Source organism: Natrix helvetica (genome assembly GCF_964273705.1).
Source record: "Natrix helvetica genome assembly, chromosome: 5".
Lineage (NCBI taxonomy): Eukaryota > Metazoa > Chordata > Lepidosauria > Squamata > Natricidae > Natrix > Natrix helvetica.
Window position 1 is genome coordinate 151,747,130 of NC_138551.1, and position 15,090 is coordinate 151,762,219.

At 44.5% G+C, this 15,090-nt stretch overlaps 1 protein-coding gene across 1 annotated transcript; it reads right to left on the reverse strand.

The window, feature by feature from the left end:
• Window positions 1–775: 775 nt before the first annotated feature.
• Window positions 776–15,021, reverse strand: CCDC27 (coiled-coil domain containing 27). The gene is made up of 13 exons (XM_081954951.1): window positions 14,913–15,021; window positions 12,420–12,611; window positions 10,934–11,063; window positions 10,397–10,531; window positions 9,167–9,300; window positions 8,152–8,328; window positions 6,901–7,164; window positions 6,323–6,509; window positions 4,963–5,093; window positions 4,792–4,869; window positions 3,615–3,827; window positions 1,194–1,298; window positions 776–1,078 (listed from the first exon to the last, which is right to left on the reverse strand). The coding sequence occupies exons 2-13, from the start codon at window positions 12,570–12,572 to the stop codon at window positions 956–958; spliced, it is 1,830 nt and encodes a 609-aa protein (XP_081811077.1). The 5' UTR covers window positions 12,573–12,611; window positions 14,913–15,021; the 3' UTR covers window positions 776–955.
• Window positions 15,022–15,090: the final 69 nt, after the last annotated feature.

Sequence of the window (15,090 nt, forward strand, 5' to 3'; positions counted from 1 at the left end):
TCTAGTCCAGCCCCCTGCTCAAGCAGGAGACCCTAGACCATTTCAATCGATCAATCAGCATAGAGCTGGAAGGGACCTTGGAGGTCTTCTAGTCCAACCCCCTGCTCAAGCAGGAGATCCTAGACCATTTCAATCAGTCAATCAGAATAGAGCTGGAAGGGACCTTGGAGGTCTTCTAGTCCAACCCTCTGTTCAAGCAGGAGAGCCTAGACCATTTCAAAATCAATCAATCAATCAATCAGAATAGAGCTGGAAGGGACCTTGGAGGTCTTCTAGTCCAACCCCCTGCTCAAGCAGGAAACCCTACACGCTTTCATACAAATGGCTGTCCAATCTCTTCTTAAAAACCTCCAGTGATGCAGCCACCCACAACCTCTGGTGGCAAGTCGTTCCACTGGTTAATTGTCTTCACTGTTAGGAAGTTTCTCCTTAATTCCAGGTTGCTTCCCTCCTGGACAAGTTTCCATCTGTTGCTTCGTGCCCTGTGCTCTCTGGTTCTTTGGAGAATACATTGACACGCCCCGCTTCTTTGGGGCAGACCCTCAAATACTGGAAGATGCTATCATGTCCCCCCCCTGGTCCTTCTTTGCATTAAACTAGAAGTACCCAAAACCTACAGCCATTCTTCGTATGTTTTTTCCGCCAGGCGTTTAATCCTCTTAGTTGCTCTTCTCTGCACTTTTCCCAAACTCAACCCCTTTCTTGTAAGATGGGGACCAAAACGGCATTCCAGGTGCAGCCTTACTAAGGCTTTACGAAGCGGTATTACTAACACTTCCGCTACTCATCGTACGAATTGCAATTAATAATCATACTAATGGACAAGAAAAGGGGTGGGGGGGAAGCCCATGAGCACCATCGTTTAATTGGAGACAGGAAAAGGAACAGAATAAGAAATTCGACAGCTGTTATTTTGGGGGGGGGGGTTGGGTTAAAAAAAGGGGGGAGGGATTCATTATTTCCCTCCGGCTTTTTTCTTATGCGTCGGCGGGGGGGCAGGCTCGGAGCTGAGCGAAGGCACCTTCACGCCTTTCTGCTTCAGCATTTGATGGAAGTCGAGACGGTCGGTTATGATTTTCTGAAAGGCAACGGCGTCCGTCAGGAAGGAGGGGGGGAGCAGCCGCGCCAGGCCAGGAGTCTTTCTCCCCGCCGCCCCACCGGTTCTTTCCACCATCCCGACTACTTCAGGTTACCTGCAAGGCCTCTAAAATCTCCTCGTCGGTGATTTCTGCCTGCGGGGATTTGGTGCCAGGCGTGCTGTAAGCGGCTTGTATAATTTTGCTGCGGAACCTTTCAAACTTTGAAAGAAAGGGAGAGAAAAGCGTAAAAAGCCGGAGGATATACTAGAGATAATAAAAAAAGACGCTAGATTGTGCAGAGATGAATAGGTTGACAATGAAAATAAAGGAGAAAGAGGAATCGGAGTACTTCAAGACATGGGGAAGGTTCTACAACTAGCTAGAGAAAACAAACTAGAAAAGAAAGATAAAGGACCCAGATGACGCACTATTAAATGGGGGGGAAAAGGGGGGTGGAGAAGGGGAAAGCAGAAAAGAAAATATTAAACATATATGTATATATTCAAGAACGAGACATAAAGGGTGGGGAAAGATACCTAGGGTAGACTTGTGAAGGTAAGGAAATAAGAAATGATACTAAATTATATTTGGGCTGACGGAAATACCATCCCAAGGAAACATAAACTGAGTTTTGAAATATACACCAACAATAATCGAAAAAGAAAGGGAGGGAGGAGGAGCGAATGAAAGGAAGACGGGGGAAAGAAGAAAGAGGGAAGGAGAGGAGGGTGGAAGGGGGAGAAAGAGAAGGAGAGAGGGTAGGAAGGAGAAGAGGAAGAGCAGGAGTAGGAGAAAGGTAAGGGAAGAAGGGAGGAGAAGGAGAGGAGAGAAGGAAGGAAGTAGAGAAGGGAGGGAGGGAGAAAAGAAAGGGAAAATAAGTTGGTGTTACAAAAGAAGGAAGGGATGGGAAATAAAGCAACCCAAATTGTACATTATAACTTATTAAATGGAATAATAAATGTATAAGAATGATAAACGTAAAGAAGAATACCAATTATGCGAATGTACACTTAAAATGCTATGTAGGGGAATAAAAAAATAAAAATTCTTTGGGGGGGGGGAAAAGCTGGGGGAACGTAGAAATGGGAGCTGCTAGTGATTCCCTAAGATTTGAGATTTAGTTCCCAGCTGCCCTGCGAGGTAGACCACATTAAGAGCCCCAGGCTAATGCTATTTTCATTACAAGGATACAGTACAGTACAGTTCTCGGCTTGCAACGTTTAGTGACCGTTTGGAGTTACGACGGCACTGGGGGGGGGAAAATGACCTGGGGGGGGTTGTTTTTTGGCAGCTGCAAGACACTGCTACCTCATAGTTAAGTGTTTGTTACAGTGGCATTTACCAGCATTTACCGGTAAGACTGGCAAAAATGTTCAGTAATCTGCCTGCCACATGCTGGAAATGCAATCAGACGCCAGGGACTTACTATCATACGTGGTGGCCGTGTATCAAAGCAAGAAAATATTGGGAGAAAATATTTAGCTGGCTGGAAAAGACAATTAAACAGAATATAGATCTTTTGAAGCCAAAAATATTATTCGTTGAGCATAATGCCGGAGGGTTATGATAAAGGGACCACATATTTACTTGACACCAGCGAGGATTATATTTGCAAAATACTGGAAAAATGAGAACTCCTCGCCAGATGAGGAAGTTAATTTGAAAAGCTTTAGACTGTGCTGAAATGGACAACTTCAAAAATAAAAGATAACAAAGACCCAGCATATGATTTGATAGATTTTATGAGTGGTTAGAGACAAGAGGTAGAAATTAAGAGGAGGAAAGAGTATGAATCAGGGTGTGAAATCCAGCAGGTTCTGGAGAACCGGTAGCGGAAATTTTGAGTAGTTCGGAGAACCGGCAAATGCCACCTCTGGCTGGCCCCCAAAGTGGGGTGGGAATGGGGGTTTTGCAGTATCCTTCCCTTGCCACGCCCAACAAGGCACGCCCACAGAACCGGTATTTTTAAAAAATTTGAATTTCACCCCTGCTATGAATGTTTGCATTAAAAACAGAGATGGTTTATCATTACAATTAACAAAAAATGTAAATAAGCCAATCTAAAAAGTAACCGAGTTAAAATTCATTTGGTTATATTATTACTATTATTCTCAGTATATGTGTTATTATATTATGATCACTGTTATTAGTTCATGTGTTAACATTTATTACTACTCTCTCTCTGATTTTTTTATTTTTATTTTTTTTTGCAATTGGTATACCCTGACAATTCGCTCTATTCAAAAATGTTTATGAATAAAATTACAAACATTTAAAAAAAAGTGTTTGGGTTTTTTTTTTACACCTAGGAAGCAGTTAGGGCTCTTGAGCCAGGTATAGGCAGTCCTCGGCTTACAACAGTCCATTTAGTGACCGTTCGAAATGAAAACGGCACACTTACGACCGCTGCACGTCCCTGTGGACACGTGATCAAAATTTGGATGCTCTGCAAACCGGTTCCTATTTATGACGGTCGCACTGTCCACTGGGGGTCGGGCCAGCAAATGTCAATGAGGGAAGCCCGGATTCACTTACCCGGGCGCTGACGCTCTCCAGGGTGACCCTGGTCTGCTGCTCCGCCCGTTGCAAAATGTCCAGCTGCTTCTGGAGGTCACTCTGGCTGCTCAACTGCTTCCTGGTGTGATGCTGGTTGACCATCAACTCAGACTGGAGCTGCTGGATGCTGATTTGCAAAGTGTGGATGGCCTGGTCTCTGTCTGCCAGGTGGACTTCCAGCTTGGTCATCTCCTGTGCAGGAAGGAAGAAGAGGAAAAGGAAAGGGCAAGTGAGAGAATCCACTCACTTTGGTCTTTCTCAGGGCACCCCTAGAATAGAAATAGGGAGGGAACATAGGAAGGGAAATAGAACACAGGAATAGGAATAGGAATAGAATAGAACAGAACGAGAACATAGGAAGAGAAATAGAAAATAGGAATAGGAATAGAAATAAAATAAATAGAAGAGAAGAGAAGAGAACAGGAAGAGAAATAGAACATAGGAATAGGAATAGAAGAGAAGAGAAATAAATAGAAAAGAAGAGAACATAGGAAGAGAAATAGAACAGAATAGAATAGAAATAAATAGAATAGAAATAAATAGAATAGAATAGAAATAAATAAATATAATAAATATAAAATGAAATAGAACAGAACAGAACAGGAAAAGAACATAGGAGAGAAATAGAACTACGGGAAGAGAAATAGAACATAGGAATAGGAATAGAAGAGAAGAAATAAATAGAAGAGAAATAAATAGAAGAGAGGAGAACAGGAAGAGAACATAAGAATAGAAACTGAATACTGTATAGGAATAGGAATAGGAAGAGAATAGAAATAAATAGAAGAGAAATAAATAGAAGAGAAGAGAACATAGGAAGAGAAATAGAACAGAATAGAATAGAAATAAATAAATAGAATAGAAATAAATAAATAGAATAAATATAAAATGAAATAGAACAGAACAGAATAGAACAGGAAGAGAACATAAGGAGAGAAATAGAACTATGGAAAGAGAAATAGAACATAGGAATAGGAATAGGAATAGAAGAAAAGAGAAATAAATAGAAGAGAAATAAATAGAAGAGAAGAGAACGGGAAGAGAACATAGGAATAGAAATGGAATACTGTATAGGAGTAGGAAGAGGAAGAGGAAGAGGAAGAGAGGAGAGGAGAGAAATCCAGAGATAAAATATCCAAGGAGGGGGCTCCCTCACCTGTTGAAGTCTGCAATTCTCTCTCTCGATGGTGCCCATCATTTCTTCGTGTTTCCTCTCCTCCCGCAAGTTGGAAAACTAAGAAAGGAAGACAGGAGGTGTGAAAAGTTCCCGCGCTGGGGATTTCCAACAAGTGTTATTTTCTCCACCGCCTTCGACCGCCCGACCAACCTTATTGGACATGGCCTCCAGCTGTTCGCCTCGTTCCCGGAGTTCCTTCTGCAAAGATTCCTTCTCCACCTCAGCTTTCCGGAGTTGGGATTCCCCGAAGGACAATTCTCTTTGCAGGGATGAAATCGCGCCTGGGAGAAGCAAGCGGGAAGGCAGCAAAGGAAACCCACCCACCCAAATTCCCACCCAGGCTTCCTTTCATAGCCATTTACAGGTAGTCCTCGACTTCACGAGAGTTCGCTTAATGACTGTTCGAAGCGACAACGGCACGGAAGGGAGGGGGGGAAAAGGGGACTCAGGATTGTTTTTCACGGGATCAAAATTCAGACGCTGGTCAAGGGATTCTTATTTATGACGGCGGTCGCATCCCCGGGGGTCACACGATTCCCCTTTGGCGACCTCCTGACCAGCAAAGTCAATCGGATTCACTTAACGACCATGTGACTATCCCAAAGGTGCTTTTTTTAGGAGGCAATTGGACTTTCTTGGTCTTTTCCTTTTGAAGACCTTTCCCTTCTCATCCCAGAAGCTTCTTCAGCTCTAAGGGATGGTGGGGAAGGGAAGGATTGATATTCCTTGCTGACAGGTGGTCATTTGCATCCTTTTAGAGGCTCCTCAGGAAAAATAACATTTCCTACCAGCTTCTCCCCTTCTCCTCCACCCTGGCCCTCCCAACTCCCCGGCATCAAAAGGAAATTCAAGAGTCGCCTCCATTTTCCACTCCGGGTTTTTGATGTTCCAAGTGGTACTCTACTCAACTCAACTCTATTCTATTCCTTAATCTACTCTATTCTACTCTATTCCTTATTCTACTCTCCTCTCCTCTACTCAACTCTATTCTATTCTATTCCTTATTCTATTCTATTCTACTCTACCCTACTCAATTCTATTCTATTTCTTATTCTACTCAACTCTATTCTATTTCTTATTCTATTCTACTCTACTCTACTCTACTCTATTCATTCTATTCTACTCTACTATTAATTCTATTCTATTTCCAATTCCAATTCTTCTATTCTACTATTCTATTCTGTATTCCATTCCATTTCATTCCTTATTCCATTCCTTATTCTATTCCATTCCTTATTCTATTCTATTCCATTCCATATTCCATTCCATTCCTTATTCTATTCTATTCCATTCCATATTCCATTCCATATTCTATTCCATTCCATTCCATCCCTTAGTCTATTCCATTCCATTCCATATTCCATTTCATTCCTTATTCCGTTCCATTCCATTCTAATTCCCTATTCTATTCATTCCGATATTCTATTTCTATTCTTCTTCCCCTTCCCATTCTACTCTACCCTACCCTACTCTACCCTCCACTCCGGGTTGTGGAGGACTCCGTGGGTACCTGTGGCCAGCTCGTACTCGTTCCGCGCTTTCTGCAGCTCTTCGTAGAGGATTTCGTTCACCTTCTGGAACTCCAGCAGCTTGTAGAGGATCAAAGTGTTCTCCGATTCCTCCTGATCGCTCGAGTCGCCTTCCTTCAATTTGGATTCGCTGCTGGAGAGCATCTCTTCCTCTATCTCCATCAGGCTCTACGTCAAGTCAAGTAAACTCAACTCAAGGGGGGAGCCAGCTTCACTTAATGACCGTGTTCCTAACTTAACAGTTGGTTCACTCCGAAAGCTCGTCAAATGGGGTAAAATTCACCAAACGCGTGTCTCACTTAGCGACCAAAGTTTGGGGCTCCGTCGCGGAAGTCCTAACTCAAGGACTTCCCATAGACGAGTCAGGATTCCCTTTAGGGGCTGCCCTCGACTTACAGCACTTCGCTCAGTGCCCGTTCGCTAAACGTTGGGCCCCGCCGTGGTCGTAAGCGGAGGACCAGCCTGTATTATGATCCCGTCCACGCGCTTCTTCTCCGGATTTTTTACCAAGCCTGGGGTGGGGATTTTTTTGGGGAGGGGGGTGGTGGTGTCTTCCTACCTCCTTCTCAATGTCGTTGAGCTCCTCCTGTTTTTTGATGAGCTCTTTCTTAAAGAGCAGCGCTTTCGAATCCAGCATCTGCTCCGACTGGCTCAGCAGCTCTTTCAGACGCTCGAACTCCTGACTCGAATCTTCCGACAGGTTGACATGGTTCACGTAGACCGAGGGGATGCTCTTCTCCCCGAGCCCGAACGAGGGGCTGATGCCGTGCATGGGCAGCTGGATGAGGTCCCAATTGGCCCAAGACTCCGCCTTGACACGCTTCTGGCGGGGAGATTTCGAAAGCAAACCTGATGGGATTTTGGGGGTGGGGGGCGGAGGGGGGGAGGGGAGAGGTTCTGCAATCCGGGCAATTCTGAAGGTTTGGGTTTGCAGGAGGTAACGTGGGTTAGTCCTCAACTTATGACGAGAAGGGAGCCTGCCCGTGACGGCCATCAGTTGAGGATTAGCCACGTTGCCTTCTGCGTTTTTCTCCATTCTATTCCTATCCTATTTTTATTCTTGGCAACTGACTCGTATTTATGACAGTATTTTATTCTATTCCCTTTATTCTATTCTTTCATTCTTATTTCTATTCCATTTATTCTATTCTATTCTCTATTCTCTTCTATTTATTCTATTTCCAATTCTAATTCTTTCTGTTCTGTTCCCTATTCTCTATATTCTACATTTCTATTCTATTCTCTTTATTCTATTCTTTCATTCTTATTTCTATTCTATTCATTCTATTCTATTCTATATTCTATATTCTATTCTATTCTATATTCTATTCTATTCTATTCCCTATTCTATTCTATTCTCTATTCTATTCTATCCTATTCTATTTATTCTATTCCCAATTCTAATTCTGTTGTGTTCTCTATTCTCTATTCTTTATTCTCTATATTCTATATTCTATTCTCTTCTCTATATTCTATATTTCTATTCTGTTCTGTCCTGTTCTCTTCTGTTCTCTTCTAATTCTAAATTTATTCTATTCTATTCTAAATTCATTTTATTCTATTCTAATTCTAATTAATTCAAATTCTTATCCTCTTCTCTTCTATTTTACTCTATTCTACTCCATTTTATTCTATTCTGCTATGGCGTGAACGGCATGTAAGCCTTACCTAAGGGCTTATTGCTATTGCCATTAATAAATCTCGCTAAAGAAGACTTAGTCTCTTTGGAAGGTAGGGGAAACAAAGCAGGTTCCGGCAGCTATCAAGGCTCGCGACAAGACTGGGAAGCAAAGAAAAAGAGAGCGACTACCTCCTCCGACGTTCTCTCTAAAATAGAGGCCTGCCATTTCTGCAGCTGCTCCAGTTGTTTCTGCATCGCCTGGACCTCTTCCCGGAGAACGGAGATCACTCCCTCCTTCCGGATACACTCGGTTTCGAAAGGAGCCAGGCGGGCGACCTCCTCCCCCAACCTATTGAGACTCAGATCCTGGCAAGGGAAGCAAAATTCCTTTAGCCCAAGGTCCCCACAAGAAATATCCCCTTCTAGAATCTTCTACTCTAGACCTCCACGGGACTCGCAAGCAAACAATTCCTGCCTGTTGTTCCACCTAGACCACACCTAGAGTACCGCATCCAGTTTTGGTCACCACACTATAAAAGATTGTGGAGACTCTAGAAAGAGTGCAGGGAAGAGCAACCAGGATGATGAGGGGACTGGAGGCTAAAACATACAATGGACGGTTGCAGGAACTGGGCCTGGCTAGTCTAGTGAAGAGAAGGACCAGGGGAGACAGGAGAGCAGCCTTCCAATATTTGAGGGGCTGCCCCAGAGAGGAGGGGGCCAAGCTACTCTCCAAAGCACCCAAAGACCAGACAAGGAAGAATGGATGGAAACTGAACAAGGAGAGATTCAACCTGGAAATAAGGAGGAATTTCTTGACAGTGAGAACCATCAACCCATGGAAGAGAAGTTGTGGGAGCTTCATCCCTGGAGGCTTTCAAGAAGAGAATAGACTGCCATCGGTCAGAAATGGTGTAGGGTCTCCTGCTCGGGCAGGGGGCTGGACTAGATGACCTACAAGGTCCCTTCCAACTCAATTAATCTGCAATCTGTTCCTTGCAAACTGCTCCCTTCTGACCGCTCACCCCGAATCAAATGAGAGGATATACTGCCTTGAAAATGCCCTGCTTTTTATTAAACTTTTGCGAGTGGGGAAGAAAAGAGCTACTGGGCTCTCTTTTCTCATCACATCCCGACAACATCTCTGGCCAAACCCTCCCGCCCTCGTTCCTTCCGCTTGGGCTGGCGGGTTTCGAATCCTCACCTTCTCATGAAGCACGGGGATGTACCAGGGCATACGGTTCCCAGAGCGGGCTTTAAGGTGGCTGGGGGGAACGATGCCTTCCGTGAAGCTCTTCCATTTGGGCAACACAAGTTCCGAGGAGAAAGAGGGATAAACTGGGGAGGTAGAAAGATAAATGCCACTCAACGCCAGTCTGCCCCCCAAAAGGTTGCTGGGTTCTCCCCCCTCTCCCTTTTTTTTGATGTGGGGGGAGGGAAACAGAGGCTGGCCTTTAGAAGAGATTCTTTGGAGCTCCAGGGTTGACATGAGGGGTCCTTGGTGCTCTCAGAGGAGGAGGGGGGGAAGAAAGGAGGGGAAGGAGGAGGAGGAGAAAAAGAAGGAGGAGGAGGAGGAAGAAAAGGACTGTGGGATCCTTGGTGCCCTCTGCGCTCAGTTGCTTTCTTGCAGAAAGACATTTCATGACGCAACTAGGTAACATCATCATAGTGCTAGAAGGGTGGGTGGGTGGGGGTTGAGGAGAGGAAGGGGAGGAGGAGGAGGAGGAGGAGGAGAGAAGAAGGAGAGGAGAGAAGGGGAGGGGGAAGAGAACTGTGGGGTCTTTGGTTCTCTCTGAGCTTGGGGGTTTCCTTGCAAACATTTCCTGACCCAACTAGGGAACATCATCAGTGCTAGAAGGAAGGGGGGGTTGTGGAGAAGAGGAGGAGGAGGAGGAGGCCTGGGGGATTTTGGTGCTCTCTGAGTTTGGTTGTTTTCTTGCAAATGTTTCATTACCAAACTACGGTAGATAACATCATCAGTGCTACAAAGGACTGGGAGAGGAGGAGGAGGAGGAGGAGGAGGAGGAGGAGGAGGAGGAGGAGGAGGAGGAGGAGGAGGAGGAGGAGGGGGAGGAAGAAAAGAACTGTGTGGTTTTTGGTGCTCTCTCAGCTTGGTGGTTTCCTTGCAGATGTTTCATGACCCAACTAAGATAGATAACATCATCAGTGCTAGAAAGGACTGGGAGAAGAGGAGGAGGAGGGAGAGAAGGAGAAGAGGAAGGAGGGGAAGAGGAGGGGGGAAGGAGGAGAAGGAGAAGGAAGAGAAGAAGAAGAGGAAGGAGGGGAGGAGGAGGGGAGACGGAGGAGAATTGCATAGCCCTTGCAAGTCCACACCTTGCAAGGTTGACCAAAGTCCCATTCCTGCCATAAAACCTCTTCTGTTTTGGGGATGGGAAGAAAACCCCGTCACTGAAGCCAGACGAAAGAAACTTACATCGGATGTGACTCCTTGAGTCCCAAATTTCGGGATTTTGGGCAAGGGAATTCCAGTCGTCCAGGGATATCTGGGAAGTCAGGCTCATGGTGCTGAGGTTGGCAGGCAGGTCCCCAGATCTTGAAAAGCTGCTCTCTGGTGAGTGGGAGGAACGGGGGGGGGGAGGTGGGGAAAACAAGCAGAGAATCCAATGCTGACTCTTTCACGTCTGGGGTGGGACAAAGCCTCTTGCCTTTGGGTCCCGGGTTGGACTAGATGACCTCCGAGGATCCTTCCAGCCCTGGGGTCCTATGTGAACTCTACGATAAGAGCCGGATTTGCTTAACAACCGTGTGACTCACTTAACGGTTGCAGGGATTCCCTGAAACAACGGCGGCCAGGAAAGCCCGCCGACAGGGGGCAAGGGGTTCGTTTCGCCAGCCAGCGGAGACGGAACTTGGGGAGTTCTGCGACGGTCGTTAAGTCGAGGAGCTAGTTGCCCAACCAAGCCAGGGACAAAATGGACCTGCCAATTTGTGGAGGTTTTTTTTTTTTTACCGCAGATGGCTGCCGACGTCGCCTGGTTGCAATACTGAGGACAGCCCGGGCGTTTCAAGAAACATTTCTGCAGCATCAACGAGTCGGAGAAGTTAATAGATATGTTGGAGATCTTCTTTTGTTCCTCGGCCTGGGGAAACGAGAGAAAGGAGACTCAACTCCCTCTGCTTCATCAGGGGTTGCCCCAAAGAAGAGGGAGTCAAGCTATTCTCCGAAGCACCAGAGGGGTAGAACAAGAAGCAATGGGTGGAAACGAATCAAGGAGAGAAGCAACTTAGAACTGAGGAGGAATTTCCTGACAGTTAGAACAATCAACCAGTGGAACAGAAATTGCCTCCAGAAGTTGTGAATGCCCCAACACTGGAGGTTTTTAAGATGTTGGGTAACCCTTTGTCTGAAGTGGTGTAGGATTTCCTGCCTAGGCAGGGGGTTGGACTAGAAGACCTCCAAGGTCCCTTCCGCTTCTGTTATTCTATATTGTATATTCTAAGACCCTGGAGAGTTTTTCTTTTCCCTAGAGAAAAGGAGGACTAGGGAAGACAGTGTTCCAGGATTTGCGGGGGTGCCCCAAAGAAGAGAGGGTCAACTTATTCTCCAAAGCACCTGGAGGCAGGACAAGAAGCAATGGGTGGAAACTAATCAAGGAGAGAAGCAACCTAGAATTAAGGAGAAACTTCCTGACAGTGAGAACAATTAATCAGTGGAACGACCAGAGGTTGTGAATGCCCCAACACTGGAAGTCTTTAAGAAGATGTTGGATAGCCATTTGTATGTAGGGTTTCCTGCTTGAGCAGGGGGTTGGACTACAAGACCTCCAAGGTCCCTTCCAACAGTGATTCTGTAATTCTATAATCCCAGATATATTAACCAGTGGAACGACTTGCCACCAGAGGTTGTGGGTGGCTCCATCAATGGAGGTTTTTAAGAAGAGATTGGACAACCATTTGTCTGATGAAATGGTAGTAGGATTTCCTGCTTGAGCAGGGGGTTGGACTACAAGACCTCCGAGGCCCTTTCCAACTCTTCTGTTATTCTGATTCTGGAAACTATTCTGGAAACCGAAGGAGACTTTGGAGAACCTTGCCTAAGTCACAGCTTCGATGAAGCGACGGGATTCGCACTTTTAAAAAATTGTGATTTTAGACTTCTGAGCAGCACGTAGGAAATAAGAGTCAGCTGAACAAGCCTGTTTCAAATACAGCTTGCACGCTTGACGGTTCCGTTACAACAGCGCTGAAAGAAAATGACCCAGGACCCGTTTTTCACACTTACGACCATCACAGGATCCCAACGCTTGTCAACTGACTCGTATGTACGACAAGTTTCGCTGTCCTGGGGGTCAGGCCAATGATTCACCGAATCATGGTGGCAAGGAAAGTCGTAAAAAGGGGGGAAAAAACTCCCGCTCTGCCACAGCAATGTTGGGCCCAATTGTGGTCATTAAGTCGAGGACTACCTGTATGAATAGCTTTCCAAATATTAGTACCTGCTTCTCATAATAACGCTTGACAGCGTGAAACGCTTTACTGGGATGTATTCTGCTACTGTCCGGATGATTCCACACGAGGATCGGTTGTGGGGAACTCGTCTTCCGCAACTCGCTTATCCCCTTCGTCATTAAGGTAGCATTTTTCTCCATGAATGCAGAAACCTCGTCCTCTCTTCCACCTAAAAAGCCCTGGGATTTTATTTATTTTTTAAATCAAGTTTCAAAAAATTATCCTGCTCCGTCAAGACGTTGTTGACTCCGTCCTAGATCAATAAATATATATATATTTTAAAACCAGGGGTGATGGTGTTGGATATAAAGAGATGATCTCTCTGGCTGTATTTATTTCATTTCTTTAAAAAGAAATAACTATGGCTTTCCACCTACAATTTAATCCTATGTGGCTAGCTAGCCATATTTGGGGGGTGGAGGGGGGAAGCAAGAATGTAAAACCCAGAAGCTATATATTTTAGGAGGAAGAGGCTGAGCATTGACCAAGATTAAAAGCTAACATTCCTCTATTTTTATTACTTGTGCTAGTGACATGGTTTGAGACGCAGGCTTACTCAACACTTATGGTTTAAGGGAGCCCATGGCTAAGCCATGCTTGGGCCAGTCCTGCTCTCACCTCAGTCCACCTCATAGGGCTGTTGTGGGGCAAATAGGAGGAGGAAGGAGTATTGAGATGTTTGCTGAGACAGATAGGTAGATGAGATTATAATCAGCAAACATCCCTAATGTTCCAATATGCACATATCTATTTATCCATCCATCATCTATCTAACATATCTATCTAGCTATCATCCATCATCTATCTATCTACCTATCTATCTCCACCCATCTATCCGTCTAGCTTCTATCTATTATCATCTACATATCTGTCTCTCTGTCTTTCTCTCTCATCCATCATCTATCTACCTATCTATCTCTCTATCTCTCTATCTCCACCCACCTATCCATCTAGCTTCTATCTATTATCATCTACATATCTGTCTGTCTGTCTATCTATCTATCATCTATCTATCATCTATCTATCATCTATCTATCTATCTATCTATCTATCTATCTATCTATCTATCTATCTATCTATCTATCTTCTATCTATCTATCTATCTATCTATCTATCTATCATCTATCTCTCTACCTATCATCCATCCATCTATCTCCACCCATCTATCCATCCAGCTTCTATCTATTGTCATCTACATATCTATATTTTTATATCTATCGCTCTCTTTCTCTTTATCATCTATTGCTCTACCTATCTATCTCCATCCATCTAGGTTCTATCTATTATCATCTACATATATATATAGATGTAGATATATATATTCAAATCCCAGTAAGGGTATGGCTAGCTGGTGAGAGCTAAATAGCTTGAAATAGATCTATACTAGTCTCCCTTTATTTATTTATCAGCACAAATACAACACAAATATAAAAAGGCAACATTAAAAATAAAAATATGGGTTTCTGTCTGGATGGTTTTCCGTGATGAGCCGAATGACAGAAAGAGGGAGTAGTGAGCTCCCTCCCATATTTGGGCATACCAGGGGTTGTAACACACACATACATACATACATACATACATACATGTTGTATTTGTGTATCTACATATCTATGTTTATATCTATCTATCTATCTATCTATCTATCTATCTACCTATCTATCATCTATCTATCTATCTATCTATCTATCTATCTATCTATCTATCTATCTATCTATCTATCATCCATCTCAATCTATTAATCTATCTATCTATCATTAAATATACATAATTCACATATGATTATATAAAATAATTATAGTAGTAGAAATAGAGGAGTAAAAAATGTAGGATTGGTAGGCAGGCTGAACTCTTCTTCCTTTCTGGTGCCTTGAGCAGAGGGTGATCCTTGCCAAGCTGGGATTTATGGGGATGGTAGTCCAAAGTCTGCAAAAGGTTGGAGGAAGCCAGCTTACCTGCCTGAAAATAAACACACCTAATGCTAAATATGCTCAATAAACCACCATGACAGTCTAAATTAACCCACTTTGTGATTCACATTCGTGTAACAACAGACTAACTAGGTTTATAAGTAACCTGGTTAAGGCCAAAGAAGTTTGATTTTCTTTGGACAGGAGGGGGGTATTATTGTTGTTATAAACTCAAATTGTTGGGTCCAGTGACCGGTCTCCCCAAATCAATTTTGTGGCCAAAAAGAAACTTCAATTTAAACCTCAGCTATAAATGAAGGAAACTATAATGCCCACTTCAATTGCAAAGTAACCCAAAACCTCCATCTCACTTCTTTCCCCTCAGTTCCTCAATGAGGACTAGCTACATGTTACAGCATAGTTTATAACCACGTGACCAAATTCCCCCCCCCCTCAGGAGGCTCGGGAAAGAAGAGGACGGAGGGTGGAGTTTATGGGCACGGAGAACAAAGGGGCGTGGCCAGGTGACGGAGGCGGGGCCAGAGAGGAAGTTTGGGGGGGGGGGTCTCTTACGTTCGCTCGCCTCGGACCCCTCGCCCTTTTAGGCCCGGGGGTCGCTCAACGGCTCTCGGGCCTCCTTTTTCAGGTAGGCCAGCCTCGGTTGCTTAGCAACGCGGGGGTGAAAACTTGACGCGTGGCTCGATGACGTTGGCGCCTGCGACACGGGTGGTTGCGCATGCGTGGTGGAGAG